The 20,497-nt window shown below is 48.9% G+C and overlaps 1 protein-coding gene across 3 annotated transcripts in view; it reads right to left on the minus strand.

Annotated features, from left to right (window-relative positions):
- RFLNA (refilin A) overlaps positions 1-20,497 on the minus strand; it is a 34,755-nt gene that overhangs the window by 1,275 nt on the left and 12,983 nt on the right. For 2 of the 3 annotated variants that reach the window (XM_075012873.1, XM_075012874.1), the window contains 2 exons: positions 9,769-9,878; positions 478-6,501 (listed from right to left, as the gene is read on the minus strand). In XM_075012873.1, the coding sequence (XP_074868974.1) occupies positions 6,168-6,501; positions 9,769-9,878 (444 nt within the window). In that variant the 3' untranslated portion in view covers positions 478-6,167. Of the gene's footprint in view, positions 1-477; positions 6,502-9,738; positions 9,879-20,497 lie in introns of all 3 variants that reach the window. The other variant, XM_075012872.1, reaches the window with a different exon arrangement.

A 20,497-nucleotide genomic window follows, 5' to 3' on the forward strand; every position in this document is an offset into this window, starting at 1 on the left:
CCCTGACCTTCTTGGCTAATAGCCAGTGAAGGTCTTGTCCTCTATGAATTTAGGAGTTTACACCCTGTTGACTTTAAAGGTGTCAAGTTCCTAAGTGCCTCTCTGTTTTGGACGAGGGACAAAGGGTCCTAAGTCTCTGAGGCACAACTGAAATGGGACCAGCAGGCCCTATTGATTCCCACACTTTATCCAAGGTCATGCAGGAAGTCTGCAGCTGAGCCAGATACACCAGCACTCCTGAGCATCACCACGCCCACTCAAATCACAAGGGCCTTTCTCCCTCATAGTCTAATATCCAGTTATTTAACAATGAACTCCTGTAGATTGTGTTTCACCAACTTTACTGGGTGGAGTGTCTTAAGGAACTGCTGAAATGTATCTTCTAGTCACCCCCTCTGTTTCCATCCCAACATTTTCAAATCAAAAGAAAGTTTGGATAGCCGTTTTATTGACAACATACTCACAGGACGTCCTTACCCAACTGCAGTAGAGAGAAGACGGCCAATAGAAGTCTCATAAGAAAGTCTCATCCAGTTCTATAGTACTTATACAAGGCTGGCTGCTGATTCACAAGTGGTCGTGTATTGAAGAGGAAGCAAAAGCCAGACGGGTGAGCATTCTGCTGTCTGCTTTTTATTAAGATATATACATTTGTTTTCTTAAATTATTGATGAGTTGAACAGGAAGGGATTATTGTGGAGAGGAAAAAAAATACAAAAATAAAAGCGTATTGTGAAGTACCAGATCACCACATATACAACAGTAAAGTACTTTACAGGCACTTAGAGTACTAGAATTATAAAAATAGAAATACAACACATGCAGGAGTGTGAACCACTTCTCTAACCCTCAAACATCTTTCAGTTCCATCTGCAGCTCAGGGTTCCCAAGAGAGAAAGCATTAGGTGGCTTGGCCGATGGAATTGTTGGCATGCGTGGTGCTGGAGAAGAGAGGGCATTCTAATGCTTTTAAAGTAACAGGGATCAACTGTTAGCAGAAGGGCATTTTAGACACGAACAGGCTTGGCCCTAACATTGCTCCCAGTGACACCAATAGAGGTCCAGCTCTCACTGACTTGGGTGGGAGCAGAGTTAGGTCCACACAGAAAGCATTTGAAAATCCCCCTGACAATTGCCTATGACCTGAGCTGACACCTGCGAAAAGCAATGTGTCTTTCCAAGGCCTTCAGTGGCCTTGAAAGACACATTGTGTACCTGGCTTTGCAAGAGCAAGCTTCAGTACTGAGTTGAGCTAGGTGTAGGATCTGGGGCTTCAGGCCAAATTCTGTTAGTCGCTGTTTTCAGCCAGGTGGAGGAGTGTAAGTAAAAGGGGATTCTTTCTGTTCCTCATCCCCAAGAAAAGAAAACACTCCTTTGTGTCACTACAGGTAGGATGTCCAAAAAGACCGAAAACAGCTGAATAGCCTAGTTAGTGACGTTCACATACTGACGCTGCAACATTCATATCAGATTCATGTGTCATTTAATCTTTAATTCACTTTACATAGATTTTTACTGACTCTTCCTCTAGCTGCCTTTTCATATATCGCTTTTTGCAAGACACAGTCAACATAAATAGTAAGTAACACAGACATGCCTGCCCTGAAATGCCACAATCAAATACTAATCCCTTTTTTCCCCACAAATTTGTAAAGTATGGACTTCGACCATGAATCTGAGGCTATTTCACCCTCAGGAAAGCTGCTATGTTGAGCGGGTCAAAAAAAGGGAAAAATGCTTTCAACAAAACGACTGACCTTTTCAAGAAAAATGTTTTGCAAAATAGACTTTGGACAATTTCAGAACCTTGAATTAAAAGTCATAGATGTTTCACTGTTTAGTCTGGGGAGAGTTTCTCATTTTGCCACTAAATGCAATAAAATCAGAGATGCCCAGAGCCTGTCTTCATTCTCCTTTTGTCCTACTCTCTTTCAGAATGCTATAAAGCAGCGAAGGGTTTATAGAAAACAAAAAAAAAGCCACATCAACATTCAGTCTATTCCATCCTGTGAGAAAATAGTAAAGAGGAAAACAAGCCTCTTGAAATGTAAAAATATTGAAATTTCCAAATTTCTGGTTGTGATGGCCAAGCAGAACATTTTAGAAAAACTGGCAGCCTTTTGCAGACGTTTCTGGTTTTGAAACAAAGACCGGTTTGTATTGCAGGAAGCAAAGTTTAAAAGAAAAATGTTGACCAGTTCTACTCATTGGGCTCACAGCATGATGGAAAACAAGCAGGTCAAAAAAAGCTCAAAAGCTTGGGTGACATTAGTAAGTAACTGTTTGGGGAAATGCACCTTCAAAGCTACATTTAATCACTCTAGATTAACAGCCTGGAACGGTAGAAAAATAAATGTATAATGCTCTGTTGAAAATTAATTATATCCCACTAAAAAAAGAGAGCTCTCTGAAATGAGATACAGCCCCTTTAAATGCACAAAACATAACAAATAAGACCTTTATTTGTTGCTGGCAGGAAATTTAATTGGAAAGAAATTAGCCTTTTCTGATTGACATAGCAAACCTAGAATCCAATTGATGGTGTTGAAGTAGAGATGTAACAGTTATTGTTCTCCAACCCAGGAAGGGAGCTTTGTTTGCAGCACTGCTGACTCTTGGCAACGTGTAAATGGGCCACAAGTACTGGCTTATGAACAGAGAAAAAAGCAGTATGTAGGAAGGCCAGACATGGCTGCTTCTATCACAAGCACATTGGTGATTTACACACCGACACAGCAGCAAATTAGAAGCCTGGCAAAGTCAGTGGTTCTCCTAGTATCTGGGCTGTATTTGGGTATAAATGCCCAAAGGGACAAATTTCAAACAGAAGTGACTTGGTTTGTTGCATCGACATTATAGGGCACTAACCTGGGTGTAAGAACGTGCTGTATGGGAAGTCTAGGCTGTAACTGATGTCATTGCTTTGCAAGAGAGAATTAAACTAGCAAACAATAAACATGGCTAAAACAGATCTGACTCCCACTGAGCTCAGGAGGAGAGGACTGTCTGATTTCACTGGGAGTTGGTGAGGGCCTTTTGACAAGTTCAATAAAAGCCAGGTGCTGTAAGGGCCTAGTCCTGTAGTGGAGAATAAGGGGAGATAATCCCTGTGGAAGGGTTAGCGTGAGTTTCATCTGCAGAAGCGTTTCCTCTTGCCGATGCACAGTGCCCCCTATTCTTCTGAACCGTCACCTCGTTGTACAGCTCCAGCAACCAACCAGCTTTTCAAACCTGTGTTAAGCGCGTGCATAATCTGAGACCAAGCCCTGCGACCGTGTGTGCCAATCAGGCAACTACACACACAGCTGCCTCGCTAGGTCTTTTGTGTAGTGAACTCTCTGGCTGGGAATTCGTACTGAAGTGCTAGGCTGCCCTGAGACCGAACCATGGCACTGTAGTATTTTTGGCACCCCTCCCCCACAATGGAAAACAAGTTAAAAAGGCTGCAGGAGTTAAGGGTAAAGTTTTCAAGTGTGTCTAAGTCCCCCTTTCCACAGGGCCATAGCTACACAGGCACCTTAATTTGATGGATTTTAAATAAGACTCAAATTCCTAAGTGCCCAAGGCGCAGATCCTCAAATATATTTAAGTGCCTAATTCTCTGGGGCATCAGGTGCCTAAATCTCTTTGTGGCTCTGATCCCAAGTCTCCTTTGAAAATGAAGCTTAGCCTCGTATGGTACTTAGGTGCTGTTCAGAATTTTATCAGAGGGGTCTAAATCCCATGCACGTCCAGTGAGAGTTAGGGGTCTAATTCCTTTGGTCTCCATTGACAATCCCAGCCCCTTGGGTCTGTATTCTCAAAGCAATAACAGCTCTGGGTTCCTGTGTCACCTTCGTATCCCCTCACACAGGTATTGTGATTTACTGACACACTGTTGATTTGCGGGTCACAGTGGGGTGCAGTGAGCAGCTGGAGAGAATGAAGGGGCCTGGGCAGAGGGCCCAGCATGACAAGATGCCCTCAGCCAAGAGGCCTCATGGGCCAGACTTGGAGTGGGGATCATGACCTCAGCAAGGGCGCTGGCATGGGGCAGAAGGACACTATTGTAGTTAGTGAGCAGAAAAGTCCCTCTTGTAGGCACATTACCTAATCTTTGTGGGTAATGCTGGACAGGTTCCTTTTTCATAACTATGGGCACGACTTCCTTCTTTCCTTTCCCATCCAGAGCTGCACTTGTCCCACTGTAGCTTGTTATCTCCAGAGGGAAATAAGAAGACTTAACAGAGCAGTACAGCAATGCTACGGCTGGACTGCTGCCATCAAACAGAGCCTGCCAGAGCAGTGCTGTTCGCCCTTCTCGTTCCCGTGCAACACCCTGTCAGTGGAAGCCCTGGAGCTGACGGTCTCCTTGTGGGCTGGAGACATGTGAAAGTGAAGCATTTAAAAACGAGCCACAAACTTCCCTCGTGCAGCTTCACCCATAAAAAAATAAACCACTAGGGGGCCAAGTCCATCATTTGTGAAGAAGAGGTGGGGAAGGGGTGTCATCCATTCCCACGAGCAGAGATCTGTCTCAGGGATACAGATACACTGTCGGACTCAGACAGTATCTGCTAGCGCCCGATGTCCAAGAGCCTGTAGATGGCAGAGCTCAGCCAGGCCTGAAGCTGGTGGCTGGGGCTGACCGCTGGCACCTTCTGAATGCTGCCCACCTCCATGTTTAATACAGCTGAAGATCAGGTCCATGGGAAACAGCCAACTTGAGGGAGGAGAAGATGGTGGCTCCTTTCGCTGTCCTTGTCTGAACTGTTCCTATTGTGCACTGCTACCGGACTCAGCAGACTGAGGATGAACCGCAGGCCCATTCCGCTGCATTTTGGAAGCATCTGTCCTGTTCAGCATTATCGACACAGCCTTTAGCCTCTCCTATAACAGGGAAAGACCTTGGGTCCTCGAGGGCCTGCTCTTTACTGCACATTCTCCTACCCCTCGTTTCCACAGTTGTGGTAAATCACCCTTGCATACAACCAGGTTACTCCTGAACCAGCACTTTCCTCTCTTCTGTATTTTATCCCTGTTCATGGATATTTCTGCCATTTTCCCTTGCTTGCACCCTCCTCAGAATGCACATCTCTCCTGCAGCAGTGCATTCTCAGCTCCCCTAAAAGCTGAGATGGGATATCTTGCTATGACATGTAAACATCTGGCTCCGAAGAAGGGTCTCAAATGCGAGTTTGGCTCTCGCCCATGTTGGAAAGGCTGATGCCTTGCTGGCTTGATGGTCTTGCTTGGTTTGAAGAGACTTTTTTTTTTTAACGAGGGGAAAAAAAGCTAAATTGGTGGTCATCTTGGCCACACTGTCCTGGAGCCGTCCTCCAGGTAGGGATTCAGCATGGGATAAAATAACCGTCTTCTCTGTGTTTAAACACTAGAAGCAGGTAGATGGCCGCTGCGTGAAGCTAGCTGGGGAGCCTGCAGTGGGTCTCCTATCACACAGGATCAGCTTCAAGGCATTTCTAAGTTGCACCTACCTGCCAGAGCAGCGTTTCTTAAACTGTGTTCCGTGATCAACTCGCAGGCGTTCCGCGAGGATCTGACACCTTTTCGATATCCTACACTGATGGTACAGATTTTCTGTTCTTAAAACCAGACACAGTGTTACTTCTTCAGTGCTAAGGTACTTGATTAAATTACTTCATTTTGTTTTTGCTGTATATGTTACTGTTTGTTTGGTTTTTTTTCCTTTTTGGTCTGACAACCTTTTTTTTTGAAGAAAAAGTTCGTAAGTGTTCCACATAAGAAAAATTATGTCTGGTGGTCCGTGGTCTTAAAAAGTTTAAGAAACACTGGACAAGGGAAAACCCAGGGAGCTGGGAAGTGGGGCTATAACACATGGTAACAGCAAACCTGGGGCCTTTGCCATCTGACTTCATTGAAATACTATTCAAAATAGTTATGTATCAAAAATAAAATAAAATTCCAGAGCACGAACATCAGCCACATCCCACCATGGATGGCAGCAGCTCACTGATCAAATCCAGAAAGAGTGCATCTCCGCTGAGCCTCCTCTTAGAGCAGTCGTGACACATCGAAGACCACACGTACCCAGACGCTAGTCATCAAGGGCCTGTCGCCATCAATGCAGGCTTTTGGCCCAATCGGCTTGTCCGGAGAGGCCAGCAAAGGAAGCAGCCTTGTGGTCATCGGAGCTCCCCATGGGCGGATTAAAGGGTCTTGCTGTAGATGACACAGGGGCTGGTCTCCTCGCAGAGCTCCAGCTGCACGCTGGATGCGAACCAGCGCTTGGCGCAGCCCAGGCTGTAGGTGAGGGTGGTTCGGTAAACGTTCTTGGCACGTTTGGGGAAGATGATGGTCGTGCTCTGGAATCGCAGGGGCTTCTGGCGGGGCTCAAAGATCAGCTGTGACTTGTAGTTTCGCCAGGTGCAGTTGGGCGTAGCAATGACGGTCTCGCGGTAGGCGGTGACGGTGGGGATGGGGCCATAGAAGATGTCATCCCTGTAGTGTTTCTCTGAGTCATATTTCACCTCTGAGTTGCATCTGAAAAGGGCAGCGAGAAGTCAGGCAACCAAGGGAGTACATAGGGCAGGTGGGCTCTGTGCTCACCTGCTCTTGTCTTCAGGCCAACAAAAATAACCAGTGCTCTAGTGAGGGCTGGGTGGAAGAACCCCCTGTTGCAGAGCAGCAGCAGGTTTGAAACAGTCCCTTCCACTCAGCCAGCCCCGGGTAGTTCTGCGTAGTTGTGAATCCATGAGCCCAGATCCCATGGGTATGTGTCTGGGGGGGCAGTATGGCCGCATGCCACAGAGAGGTTGGCACAGGCAGATGGGGTCCTGGCCCTTTTCCCCAGCTCTGGTCTGGTTGTTTTGCAGGGTCATCCCTGCTCCTTACTTGGTCTTTGGGGGTATGTCTACCCAGCAAAGTTATTTTGACATAGCTTATTCCAGAGTTGTTATTCTGAAATAAACTATTCCAGAATAATGCAGCTACACTACAGGGAAGCCCCAGAGTAAGCAAATCTGATTCTGAAATAGTGTGTCTACACACAATGGAGCCTATTTTGAAATAGAGCCATTGGGCACACTACGTCTTATTTTGAAATAGGCTCTATTCCCTATCTACACAGCCCCTCTTTTGAAATCAGCGCTATTCCTCACACAATAAGGTTTACCTATTTTGAAATAAGACTCCCCCCATTTCCAAATTATTTCAAATTAGCGGCTGCGTGGTGTAGATGTTAGCAAAGTTATTTTGAAATAGCGGCCGTTATTCCAAAATAACTTTGCGATGTAAACATACCCAGGATTATCCCGGCCCTATGCCAAGATCCCTTTCGTCTGAGTTCCACAGGGGAGCACGCCCAGAGGCTGCAGTAAAAGGCATAGCTGTTGGCCACTAGCTGGCGGGTGTGCCCTGCTGGTGCCCAGTGGGGGCAGAGGACTAGCAGAGATACAGTTGGGGTTGAGCCTTGGCCGGGGGCTGCGGGGTTGAACCTGGCCAGGGATTCCTGATATCCAAGTGCCTCCATGTCCTACCCCTGCTTTTCCACAGGCTGGTGGGCTGGCCTCCTGGGAGCTACCCCAAACACATCAATGATCCTGGCAGGACTTCCGCGGCCAGCCACTTGGAGCACTGCCATGATGGCAATGGGTTCCCTGGATTTTTAAATCATGCTGCCTGAGGGAACAGATCGTCTTCATGCAGCGCACAACCTTCCCCCGGCACTGTGCCGGAAAGAGGCAGCCCTCCCTTAGGGGTAGTGCACCAGGACTGGCTGGTAAGCATGGGAAATGGACATGAACGCTGCACGTGAACTGCCTCTATTGCTTCTGTACTTCTAATGGGGACCCTTAGGTGGCCCCAAGGCAGATGCCTTCCACTCGCTGCTGTGCACCAGTATCAGCTCCTCCCCTCGCCTGGCAAGAAAATAACAGAGCGGAGGTGATTACTAAGGGGCGATGGAGGGGGCTTGATGGAGTGTTTGAGCAAAGACTCCCCTGGTTAGAGCAAGAGCAGCTCAATTTACCCAGGAACCTTGTGTGCGTTACCTAGAGCACAAGACCATGTGCCCCCAGCTCAGCTGCACTGGCGCGAAAAGGGCGTGAAGTGACCCAGCACAACCTCAGAAAACTGGGTCAGGCGGGCAGAGGAAATCCTGAGCGGGCCATAAATCAAGGGCCTGGGGGACCGGGTGGAGACTGCTTGATGGTTTGAGTTCTGCAGGAACGCCTGCCACGGCTCAACTCCCAACCCAAACAGGAGGGGCTGTGAGGTCGGGTTCTCACAGTCTACGCCAAATGAGCACAGTGGGGCTTGCCTGCCATTCAGTGCAGATAAAAAGTAGACACCAAAAAATCAACAATGGCTCTTCTGTCCTTGCTAGCTTCTGTCTATGGTCCGTTGCACACCCACTCTTCTTCACTGGCTCACGAGCCGGGAGCCCTGCAAGCTTAACAGTCTTACATTGTATGCTCTTTTGGGACAGAGACTTTCTGTTTTTCTTCTGTGTCCGTATAACACTTCCCACCAGGGGGTCTTGATCCCTGCTTGGGCCTCCTAGGTGCTACAGTTACACAAAATAATACAAATATCAAGGAGAACCACAGTCCTGGAGCACTTTAAAGACTAACAATATAATTTGTCAGGTGATGAGCTTTCACGGGTCTGTTCTGGTATGGCTATGATCTGAAGAAGTGGGTCTGTCCCACAAAAGCCCATCACCTAATAAATTATTTTGTTAGTCTTTAAAGTGCTACTGGACTGCTTTTTTGTTTTGTGACGATCCCGACTAACACGGATCCCCCTCTCTGAACAAAAATAGTTTGAGTAAAGCTCCGACCTGCAGGGCTCTCGGGGATTTTCTTGCTGCTCCAAACATTTCAAATGCAATCAGCAGGTAAGGAATTTGCGGCTGGGTGAAAAGAGATTAAAAGCTGGGTGTATGCACATCAATTACCTCTTCTCCCTGTCCCTTCCCCCTGGAGGGAGCCAGAAGGATTATGCCGCACGTGTAACATGATCTGCCTTAATGTATTTTGCAAAGCAGGGTGTGTAAGCAAGCAAGCCTCTTGGTGCGCAGAAGACAAGGCTCCTGAGTAATCGTTGTAAAAACATGCCTGCCAGCTGTTCCTGGGTAACCAGAGATTGAGTGGGGCACGTTCCCGGGATGGTCTTCATGTGGGTTAGGGAGCGGAGGGAGTAGTATTCACAACCTCTGCCTTCCCCACCTCCCTCTTATTACCACAAACTGGATGAGTAACATACTGAAAATGCACCTTGGGTGTTTTTAAAGTGAATTCCACGCTGGCAAGAAGCGCCCTGGGACCAGGCAGGCCTCCCAGCACTGACTATCAACAGGCCTCTGACATGGGCTGGAAGGACCACCCTGTGGGGCAGAGGAGAGACTTCCCCCTGGAGACAGATCTAACCTTGGCCCCTCTGCTGCGCGCCCCAGTAAAAACAGATGCCAGTTACAACAGTGCTTCTTCTGATCTGCGTCCACTGTGAATGGGACTGAGACCACCAACTTGTTCTGCATTGGCCACCAAACAGCAATCCAGATGGTAATGGTTTTCTACCCTGGCTGGGGCTGGATTTGATATTCTAAGACCTCCAGCTCCTATTACAAATCCCGGAACCACCCTCACTTCCACCACTCCATCAGTTTCATTTTAGTTCAGGCATTAATCCCTCGTCTCCTCCTCCCCTCCACCCCCAACAAAATCACCGTGACCCCTATTGATAAACACCCTTAATTTTTTGCAGAAGCAAGCATACCGGGAGAGGGAGAAACCCCACCAGATGTACCTAATTTCCTGCACAGGTTCAGGGTTGACCTCAATGCTTTCACCGAAGAACACCGGGAACATTCGAGGCCTCATCTCTGGCACAGCAGAGTTCAGAAGGAGGTAAGGGATCTACAGGAAAAATGTGGGTAGGGAGAAGAGAAAAGCACATCAAGCGTTAGGACACCGCAGAAAGCCGCTGGCGTTCTTTACGGCACACGCTGCATTCAATCCCTGAGCATGCACTGGAGCTACGGCCAACATCAATTCTGAGGCACCCTGGGGTTATGTGAACGCAGGCCGGAGGGGAGGGACAGCACCAACTCATGTCAGACTGCTGGTGGAAATTGGTTTTCCTTCACAAGGAGCCAAAGTCTGCGGCTGGCTAGACAAAGTAGTAACAGAGAGGTAGCCGTGTTAGTCTGTATTCTCATAAAACAAACAAGCAGTCAGGGAGCACCTGAAGAAGCGGGTCTGCCCCACGAAAGCTCATTACCCAATAAATCATTTCGTTAGCCTTTAAGGTGCTCCACGATCGCTTACTTGTTTAGCTAGACTGAGGTAAAGTCTGGGTAACTCCATTCACTTCCATGGAATAACTGTGGGTTCACGCTAAGAGAATCTGACCAATGGAACTGCCCTCTGTTGCACGAGGTCTGAATTTGCCCCCAACCTCCTCCCAGGCCCTTCAACTCCCACGTACAGTCCCTCTTCCTTCTTGGGGCAGCACAGGGCACCCACTGCTTATCCAGAAGGTCTGTTCACCACAGGGCTTGGGAAGGATGGGTTCTTCCTCGCTTAGTTTGCAGAGCTCAGATGCTCATTTCCAAAGGGCGGGGGCAGATCCCCAACTAGTCGAGCCTTTGACATCAACATCCATTTAAATCAACCCACAAACTGACCAGGGTATGTCAGTTCCCCCCTCCCCCCATGCAGGGCTGTGCAGGAATAGGCCCCAGACAGACTCTCATTGGTTTTGCCCCATGGCGCGTCCCCAGGACACCTTCCATATTTCTGGGGTTGCTTTCGTTTTCCCTCTCCAGCTGCAACATCAGGACTTGCTTTATGCAGCTGAGTCTCTGCCAGTGCCTGGGCACTGCCAGTAGCCATCCCATCGCAACACCTCCTTTGGAGGTCCCGGACCCAAGGAAAGCTGATCTGGTGCTGCCATCCAGGGCTGCCTCTTTACATGGCAGATGCTTTCACTGGTAATTTTATCTCCTGCTTCTGTATCTTTTCCATCTGAATTATTCCCCTCTTCCCTCTATTGCTCCCGCTGTTGCGAGCCAGAGACGAGGGGGTAATTGTCATGTGGGGGGGTCCCCTGCTCAAAATGGGCCTGATCAGCAAAGTTCCACATCTCGATGTGGATCTAAGTTTGGGAGACAGCTCAGACCTGCTGCAGGTGCATCTCTGTTTCATGCCATTCTTCCTCTCCTGCTGCTGCTGAATGACAGATCACGACGCTCCCTGCTCAGCCTCCATGTGGAAACGTCACTGCCCAAGGAACAAGAGGAAACTCCTTCCTGGGGTGCGGCTCTAACAGAGCTTCCCGTCTCAAAACTTTTTTCAATAAGTGCTGCACAGAAGTGCCTCTGTGGCTTGGTCTCTCCTGTTCTGGGGCAGTGCATAATGATGCACAAAATACCCCCATCCTAGCCTGCACCCCCAGCCTGCTAAGTCCACTTGGCAGAGCCAAGGCACCTCCTGCTACCCATCTTCCGCTGGGGAGGTGTCAGGCCGGGCAGAGCTCCACGGCCCCCAGCCCGTGTGGCCACAGCTCCAACTTGCACCGAGGCTGGGCAGCTCTGTATCAGGGAGCTGCACCCAACCCTTCCTCTTAGAACAGAGAATCCAGCCTCATGTACCTCAGTTTGGGCTATTCACCCCTGCAACTGAGTCGCCTTCCTGCTGGGGGCTCCTCGCTAGAAATGCTGCAATCCCCAAATGTCCAGGGGACCTGCAGGGAAGCAGAGCGCTCTACCGCTGAGCTCTGCAAACAACCCATTCACCGCCCCCCAGCTGTTTCTGCTTTTTCTGCACCAATTAAAACCTCCTGGAACATTTGTTCCTCCAGCCCAGGAGAGCAAATTTGGATGTTGTGGAGCTTAATTGGTGCCTTTTGTTGTATTGTCTTGGCTCCGTTCATAGCTGCAGCCCTGGGAATCTGGGGCTTTAAAACCAAGTGCCATGGAGCACTGGGACAGCTTGGAGCACCTTCTCCTGAAGCTCGTGACTGTAGCTGCTTTGCAACTTCCACATGGGATGATGTCAGAAGACCCAGGTTCGTGGGGGGGACATAAATGTGCCCAATTCACATAAAATATCAATGGAATCAGATGCCTTTGAAAATCTGCCCCTTCGTCTTAAATGTTATGGTCATTGGTGGAAAGCAGATCCCATGGTGTAATAAAGATATTATCCTGACTAGCGGGAGCACCTCTCTGCTGACCATTTGAACCTGACTTAGGCTTAGTCTATGCTAGGCTGTTAAGTCAATTCTAGCTATGGTAATTGCATAGCTTTCCCCACACAGATCAGTTTCGCCCTTCTCCACCAGATGCACGAAATCGAGCACTCAGAGGGTCAGACCAATAGTTCCTAGTTTGACCCATCACTAAAGCAAGCAAAAGGGATTCAGACAGCTTGGGAGACAGCAAACGATTCCAAATGTCTAGTTACTTTCTTGTCCTCTATCAAGAAATACATATTTTCTCCCTAACATGCACAGTAAATGTGTGCATCCCCTACATTTTAGATTTTGATTCCGTCATTTAATCAGAACCCTGAAACACCTTAGTAGCTCTTCACACACAAAGCCTCGTGGAAAGGTAATCACCTACAGGGTTTGATTGATGAGCAGCAGGGAGAAATATGGAGGACTCATAAAATTCTCTGAAATAGTACTGAGACACTGAGCTCCCTCCAGCAATATCATGTAGCTGTCTGTGCTCACAAAGACCAGTAGTTTCTCTAGCACACCAGGGAAACTGCTTAAGATTATTTCGTCTTAGATTTATATGTAACAAAGAGCTGGGATGAAATTCTCTACTGATATAAACCAAGCACATGTGATCACTACAGGCTGGACCAATGGGCTGCAATCAATCCAGTGGGGGTTGACGTGATAAATCGATTGCCGAGCACACTCCTGTCAATGCCGGTACGCCACCAAAACAAGAAGTCCAAGTGCAGTCGACATGAGAGTGTCAGCTGTCAACTTACTGTGGTGAAGATACCACAGTAAGCAGACCTACGTACATCGACTTCAGCTACGTTATTCACGTAGCTGAAGTTGTGTAGCTTAGGTGAGTGGCCCGCAGTAGAAAAGACAAAGCCTGAGGTGGCTCCACTGGAGGTAATTGACCATTGGACCACTGATTCGCCATTGTTTGAACTCTTGGGGTATCTTTATATGAAAGGTGTTTTAGTGCAACCACAAATTATTGAACCTGCTGCAGGAATTACGAGGGGAACTCTTACAGCTAGTGTTGTGTAGATTGGATAAGATGACCCCAATGGCCCCTTCTGGCCAACAGATTTATGACTCTACTCACACTGGCAACAAACATGACTGCTGAAGTTCTTAGGGGCAGGGGTGAGCAGGGGGCTCAGGGATAAAGCTCTTTTAGAAATGTGTCACAACACATGAGGATCCCTGACCACTTTGCTCTTGGTTTTGATTTATGAAATGCAGGAAGCTGATGGCCCTCTATGGAGATGTCTGGCGACTTCTAGAGAGAGCTTAAAGGACTCTAAGGTGGGTGAAAAACATTTGGAAACATTTTTCTCTGTATCCTATGCAAGCTGAATCAATGCACAACAGAACCCGAGCCCACTTCTCAGCAGCTGCCTAACAAATAAGTGTAAGAACGGGGGGGAGGGGGTCTACTTGATGGTTTATAAGCAGAGATCAATCAGCAAGCTTTACAAGGTGGAGTGCTGAAATCTGACCTTTTGACCTCTATGTACCTGTGGAGTGCCAGTGATACTTTTGAAAGTCACTTATAGTCCTACTTACAACAGCTCCATTAATAAATAAATTGAGATGCAGAGCTTTACTGTTTAGGTGGTGCTTGGTAGAATCAGCTGGTCTTTTGTAATCCACTGGCAGCGTGGCTTTGAGCAAGTTCCCTGCTGTATTGGGGAGGAGGGGGCAGGCCTATGCACCAGCTTCGTGTGCCAATGAAAACTGGCTCACGTACCAGTCTTGGCATCCCTGCTGGGGGTCGCTGACCCCAAGCTTATAGCTTCCCTCTCTCTGAATTGTCTTTCGCTGCTGTGTTGCTGGGTTCACATCTGCCATGATGCTGCATGCGGCCCAAAAGGCAGCAGAAAGCACTGGCACTCTCCAGAGGTCCTGTGCTAACAAAATCTCCAGCTGTGGCTGCAGAGGCAAGAGGCTCTGAGACACACGAAGTCTGGGGAGCAAGGGAATGGGTCACCTGAACCAAAAATTAAGCCTTTGGAGTTGCTACTCCATGCCCAGGCCAATTGAGTTCCAAATTCATGCCTCTGCAGAGGACCAGCTCAAGGGCTATGCTCCAGTTAACCTCCCTGTAAACCCTCGGGGCCACATCCTGAGCTGGCATACATTGCCACAACACTTCCATGGAACAGTCCCATTCTACAAGAACAGATCACCTGTGTTTAAGGGGCCCATAAGCTGAGAGCTTCTGCTTTGGACTGGCAATCAGGTTTCCATGTTTGGGTTGAATCCTTGGGACCAGCAACACCAGTTAACTGTGTTGCTCGATTACCAGCCACTTCTTTTTAAATTAGTGACATTATAAAAAAAAAATCTCTTTTTTTCAATCCAATGTTGCTGCTGCTCTGTTGTCAATAACAAGACCGTTTTCCAGCTCTGTGTAAAAGGCTTCTCCACACTGACTTTTGTCTCCTGTCCAAAAGGGAAAGGTCGTTCCCACTTATTCCTGGCTCTCCTTCAACACTCAAGGGAGGGGTGGGCATTTCTAGTTGTAAATAAAGCCCTTCTCCGTCTGCATGTGATTCTTTTACAGGGCTACTTTCCGTGACAGTACGCACGTCTGGCCATGGATCTGTCTGCTAGCTGTTACCTCTTGTCTGTGGCCAGGGCTTTGTTTGAAAGCACCTAATCTGCAGGTGGTGTTTGTAGCGGTGGGGAGAGGGGGGCACATTGTACACAGATAGATTTGCAGGGTCTTGTAACTGCCAATGTGCTGGCTGAGTCACCTGCAAACCGCTGCAGAACGCTGCTACTAGGGTGGGAAGTAGGGGGAGGAAGACACGTTCCCCAATATGCTCCAACTGGGCACACGCTAACACGGGAGAAAGGTAACTACCTGTTGGGTGGTCTCAGTGTGACTCGCCCACAGGCAGAAGCAGTAAAGTGGAAAATAATAACATGATGACTCCCCCTAGATGGCTGTTTTGACACAGCCACCGCTTGTAAGTACCCTCCCGTTCTGTAACATCAGCACGAATTTTTAGTGCAAAAGAATGTGCTGGCTTTGTCTTGGTTTTTATAGTTCTATGACCAATTTAGCTTTGGCACAACTCCACAGATTGCAATTTGGTCCCTGCTGTTTTTAATCTAACCCAGTCCATGGAGATGGATTCTAACAATCAGAGAGCAGGAGAGGATGGAATGGAGAGGCGGGGTTGTCAGCTGATCCCCCATCTACCTGCTGCAGGGTTGACATTGGCCTTGGAAGAATTTGCTGCTGGTCACTATTAAAGACAGGAAACTAGATCAGGTGGACGGGGGTCTGATCCAGTCAGGCAATTCCTCAGTGTCTGATCACCCAGATCCTCAGCTGGAGCAAAGCACCATCGTTCCAGAGATTTCAAAAGCGTGCTGCTGATTTTACACCAGTGGAGGATTGCTGTACTCGTGGTCATGATATCTGAGCAGGGAATTCCCCAAAACTCTCTCTTCCAAGAGCCCAGTTTCACTTTGCTGGTTGCTAAGGTGAGGAGATGGTTGGACGGAGTGAGGCTGCAGATGGGATCCCTCCAAGAGAAATCGAGCTGGTGCTGTGCGCTCTCCCCTCTGAGTCTGTTCCAAACCAGCACCCCAGGTGGGGCCTGAGGGCACAGTGCCCTTAATCACGTCTGTTGACATGAACATTTGCAAAACACCCCGGGCAAAATTCTGTTTGCAGGAGACAGGAGGGAGGAGTTTGTCCCCTGCAGCAAGGAAGCAACCCGAATGTCTGAACTGCTTTTTATCACCTCGCTGGGGGGTTTGCACGGTGGAAGTGCCAGCCCTATTGTAACTGTCTGACTAGCAGGAAAGAGGAAAGGAAACCGATACTTCAGGGCTCCAGCCACCTGGAGGGACACACGTTAGCAAGGTCTATTTGAGAAGAACAATGAGCAGTGCAAGACATGGAGCAGATGACCTGCCTCCTGCCCCATGGAGAAGCTGACCTGCCTCCCAGCTGGTAGCCAAATGGTGTGCGGAAATTACCATCCCACCATTCGCCAGACCGGGATGCAATGCAAAGACCTGCAGGCCTGACTGAAAGTATAAAGGGAGTTCAGGTGGCAGAGACCAGCCTAATGGGCTAACCCCTCTATCCTGACACCCAGTGCCCCTGGATCTTTGAGAAGCCCACGGGAAGCTGGGGCCTGGCTCTTCAGGCGGAATCTCCAACTGGATATTGGCCAGGGCATTGATTTGCAACTGACCCAGAGCAGAAGGCACCTGCCTAGCAAATTACCAACTCCCCCGCACTTTCTAGATTTTCCTTGGTGGGATTCCAACTCCCTCCTCTCCCAGTCCAACCTGCTTAGCACATGTGAGCCAATAGGAAGATGGCATGAGAACACAGAGCTGGAGCAGCTACACCTGCTACCTGACGGCCCTCAAGGAGACTCGCACTCCACCTGCTCTGACCTACGGCTGTACAGTTACTTGAAAACACTAATGTCATGTGCCTGTGCCCTCTCCTACAATGGGCAAGGGAAGCTGCCTTCACTCTGCAGGAAGCTGCTTTGGCACCAAAAACCAGATTTCCAGCTACCCTGCAATCAACCCCTCAATCCTGTCGTACTGTCCCTGAAACCATCGCCTTGCAAAGACTTCCTTCTGGGTGCTCTGCTTTCCCTGCACTGCTCCTGCAGAAGTGCCCATCTTAGGGCCTGCACAGAAAAGTGTACAACTGCACAGAGGTAATCCCCCCCACTGTTCAGTTTGTTCTTGGCAGGCTATTAATTCCACTCTGGTCAGCTGCGGCTCAGTATGAATACTGCACTCCACACCACTGCATCAGAGATTTGCAGGACCGCTGGAAGGGTGGGGCAAAGGGGGCATTTGTCCTGGGGCCTAGCAATTCTAAAGGGCCTGGGACTCCCAACTGCCCCTACAGCTCTTGCAGCAGTGGTGATGGCTGCAGCTCCCAGGCTGTTTAAATTGCCGCGGGAGCGCTGTGTCACGCCTCGTGCTCCAGATCGCTCTAAGGCTGCCTTGTGGGGAGAAGGGGAAGCCAGTGCACCACCCTCCAGGTATGCTGAGGGATGGCTACCCCCAGCCCTGCCCCTTCCACCAAGGACCACCCCTTCTTGGAGTGTGGCACCACCCCACAACTTGCCCAGGGGCTCGGCAAGGCTGACGGCTCCCCTGGATATTTGAATCTGACACATGAATTCTTGGAACCACACAAAATACATTTGAACTGGCTGTTTTAAATCATAAGGGGAAATATGCAAAAGCACCTAAGGGATTTAGAAACTCAGTTCCCATTGGTTCTTGAAAAGGTCTCTTTAAATCAGAGCGATAAGGTGGGTGAGGTAATATTTTCATGGGACCAACTTCTGTACAAACTGGTGAGCTTCATGGGACCAACTTCTGTACAAACTGGTGATACACCGAGCTCTTCTTCAGGTTATACTGGACAAAAGCTTTGGCTCCAGAATCCCAACCACATGGTCAGTCTATCAGCAAACCATTGGACCAAACAGCTAATCAAACCCCTGGACTAGTGATCAGAATACAGCGAGAGCTGAATCTCACGTGCATTAGGAGATACATTTGCAGAAGACTTAGAGACGTTATTATTTCCCTCTACTCGGCACTGGTGAGGCCACATCTAGAGTACTGTGTCCAGTTCTGGGCCCCTCAGCATAGAAAAGATGTGGACGCACTGGAGGAGGTTCAGTGGAGGGCAACGAAAATGATTAAGGGGCTGGAGCACATGACCTATAAGGAGAAGCTGAGAGACTTGGGCTTATTTAGTTTGCAGAAGAGAAGACTGAGGGGCAATTTGATAGCAGCCTTGAACTTCTCAAAAGAGGATGGAGAGGATGGATGTTAATGGTGACAGATGGCAGTACAAGGAGCAATGGTCTAAAGTTACAGAGGGAGAAGTGTAGGTTGCTTATTAGGAAAAACTATTTCCCCAGGAGGGTGGTGAAGCACTGGAATGGGTTACCGAGAAAGGTGATGGAATCTCCATCCCTAGAGTTTTTAAGTCCCGGCTTGACGTAGTCCTGGCTGAGATAATTTAGTTGGGTTGACCCTGCTTTGGGCAGGGGACTGGACTTGATGACTCCCTGAGGTCCCTTCCAGCCTTAGAATTCTATGATTCTAAGGTCAGTCCAGTGTTGACCTACTCTGCAATGTACGTGATGGGAATGTGTTATTTACTTCCACAGCCCGGCAGAAAAGGAAAGCGCTTTCTACTCAAGTGGAACTCTTTGGAATTCAGCTGCCCTTCATGTGCTAGCTGGGTCAGTGAGCCTGTCTGCTTACCCGCCTTGCACTCAGCCATCTAATGCCAGTTCATTACAGCGCTGGGTAACAAACTTGGTGAGAAGGTAACTGGGAGCATTCTCAAGGGATTAGCGCATGGCAAGCCCAGACCTAGTAATGGTTCCTCGAAGTGCATCCACAGAGCACAGTTCTGGTCTCAGCTCTGCACAGCAGATCTCAATGCCCCTGACGAACACACACACGTGGCCTGTGGATTCAAGACATTTGTTCCTCCCAGAACGGTGAGACCCAGGATCCAAGCTATTCCATGGGACTCAGAGCAGGCTGCACCCTCAAGTGCTTCATGTCAGCCTAGGGGCGTGCCTAGGGGCGTGCACAGATGTGGGTCTGTGAATAGAGAATGTTAGCTAGCTGATTGCATGATGTGAAGCCAGCTAAATCAGATCCCGGACACAGCAGCATTAGGGGGTCTGTCAACATAATTAACTCATTAATATAACAGGGCCCCAACCTTGTAACCAGAGCTTGTGCACCGCAAAGCAAAGGCTTGTCCTGGACAAAGGAACTCAGTAGGAATTTTGCCATTCATTTCAATGGGAGCTGGAGAAGGCTCTCTAGCATGTCTAGTCCTTAACGTTGGCGAAGGGACCATTTTTATGCAGGCTCTGGAGTCTGCACAGGTCCTGGCAGGGGAATAGTTAAAGCAGAGGCCGATACATTGGGGTCAATACCAAATGGAAATCTACTTTAGCGGCGTTCTCCAGGCTTCCTTTGATAAATAAAAGCTACACCTATCTGGGGGGCTCAGAAACGAACAGAACTGCAGCATGACACAGGGAGCTGGTGACTGCCACTCTTCTACCACCAGAGACAGTCGTGGAGTTCCATGGTACTACACAGGAACATAAGAAGAGCTTTGCTGGGTCAGACCGGGGGTCCCCAGCCAAGTAGCCTGTCTTCTGTTGGTGTCTTCAAAGGGAATGAACAGAGCAGGACAACGATCACCACCTGAGCCATCATCCAGACCCAGCTTCTGGCAGTTGGAGGGTTGGGGCACCCAGCGCATGGGGTTGTGCCCCAGGGCGCCATTTTGGGAGGGTCAGGGGAGAGCAGCAGCTGTTTGTACTGGGAGGCCGCTTGCTCTTCTTTCCATTTCCCTGACCGTCTGGGAGCGAGGGGGGACTACACAGCTTGGGTGCACGCCTCTCGCTCCTGGCTGTTGACGGCGGGGGCCAGGGGGACAACAGAGGAGGGACTCACACAAGCCAACTACTTTCCCCTCGCTCCCTGACAGGGAACGGGAAGAAGGGCAAGCGGCCTCCGAACAGCAGCTGCTCCCCTGCCTTCTCCAGATGATGTCCCTGGTTGTGCCTGGATCATCTTGCACCTCTCCTCCATGAACTTATTCTCTGTTTTGAACCCAGCTGGCCTTCACCACGGCCCCTGGCAATGCGTCCACAACTCCACTCAGACAACTGTTTTATGAGAACGCTCTTGAAGTCCATTAGAATTCGGCATATGGAGAACCTAAGTGGCTTACAAAGCTTGGCGTGTGTTGGCAGATCAGCCATAAAACACTGCAGTTGGTTCACACGGTAAGCAACCCAAACCCGTGCACAGCATGAGACGGACACTGAACAGCAGTGCTGGTTTTATGGGGAAGCTTTTTGAAGCAACCCCAGCTGAGGTTCTGTTTTTCCCTACCGGCTTTCAGCATTAAAACATCTTCCCTTTCGCTGCTCTGTAGTTACTGAGGGAAGAGCAGGGACGCATGCGGATTAAATAAAACGTGTCAATCGCTGTACCTTGATTTCAGCAAGTTAGTGGCAGAAGTTCCCAAAGTTAAAGTTCAAAAGAGTTTCCCCACCCAAACCTCCTTGTTTTCACTCATTTGCAACCAAAGCAGAGAGAGGAAAAAAGGAGGGGGGAGATTCTGTGATTTTTTTTTTTAATTTTAAATTTGTTTTAAAATGTGAAATTCCCAAATTAAAGACGGGAATCTGCTTCAGACTTGTGTGAAAAATGAAGCCGTGTCATTGACATGCCATCACGG

The sequence above is a fragment of the Carettochelys insculpta genome, chromosome 18 (genome assembly GCF_033958435.1).
Source record: "Carettochelys insculpta isolate YL-2023 chromosome 18, ASM3395843v1, whole genome shotgun sequence".
In the NCBI taxonomy this organism is placed as follows: domain Eukaryota; kingdom Metazoa; phylum Chordata; order Testudines; family Carettochelyidae; genus Carettochelys; species Carettochelys insculpta.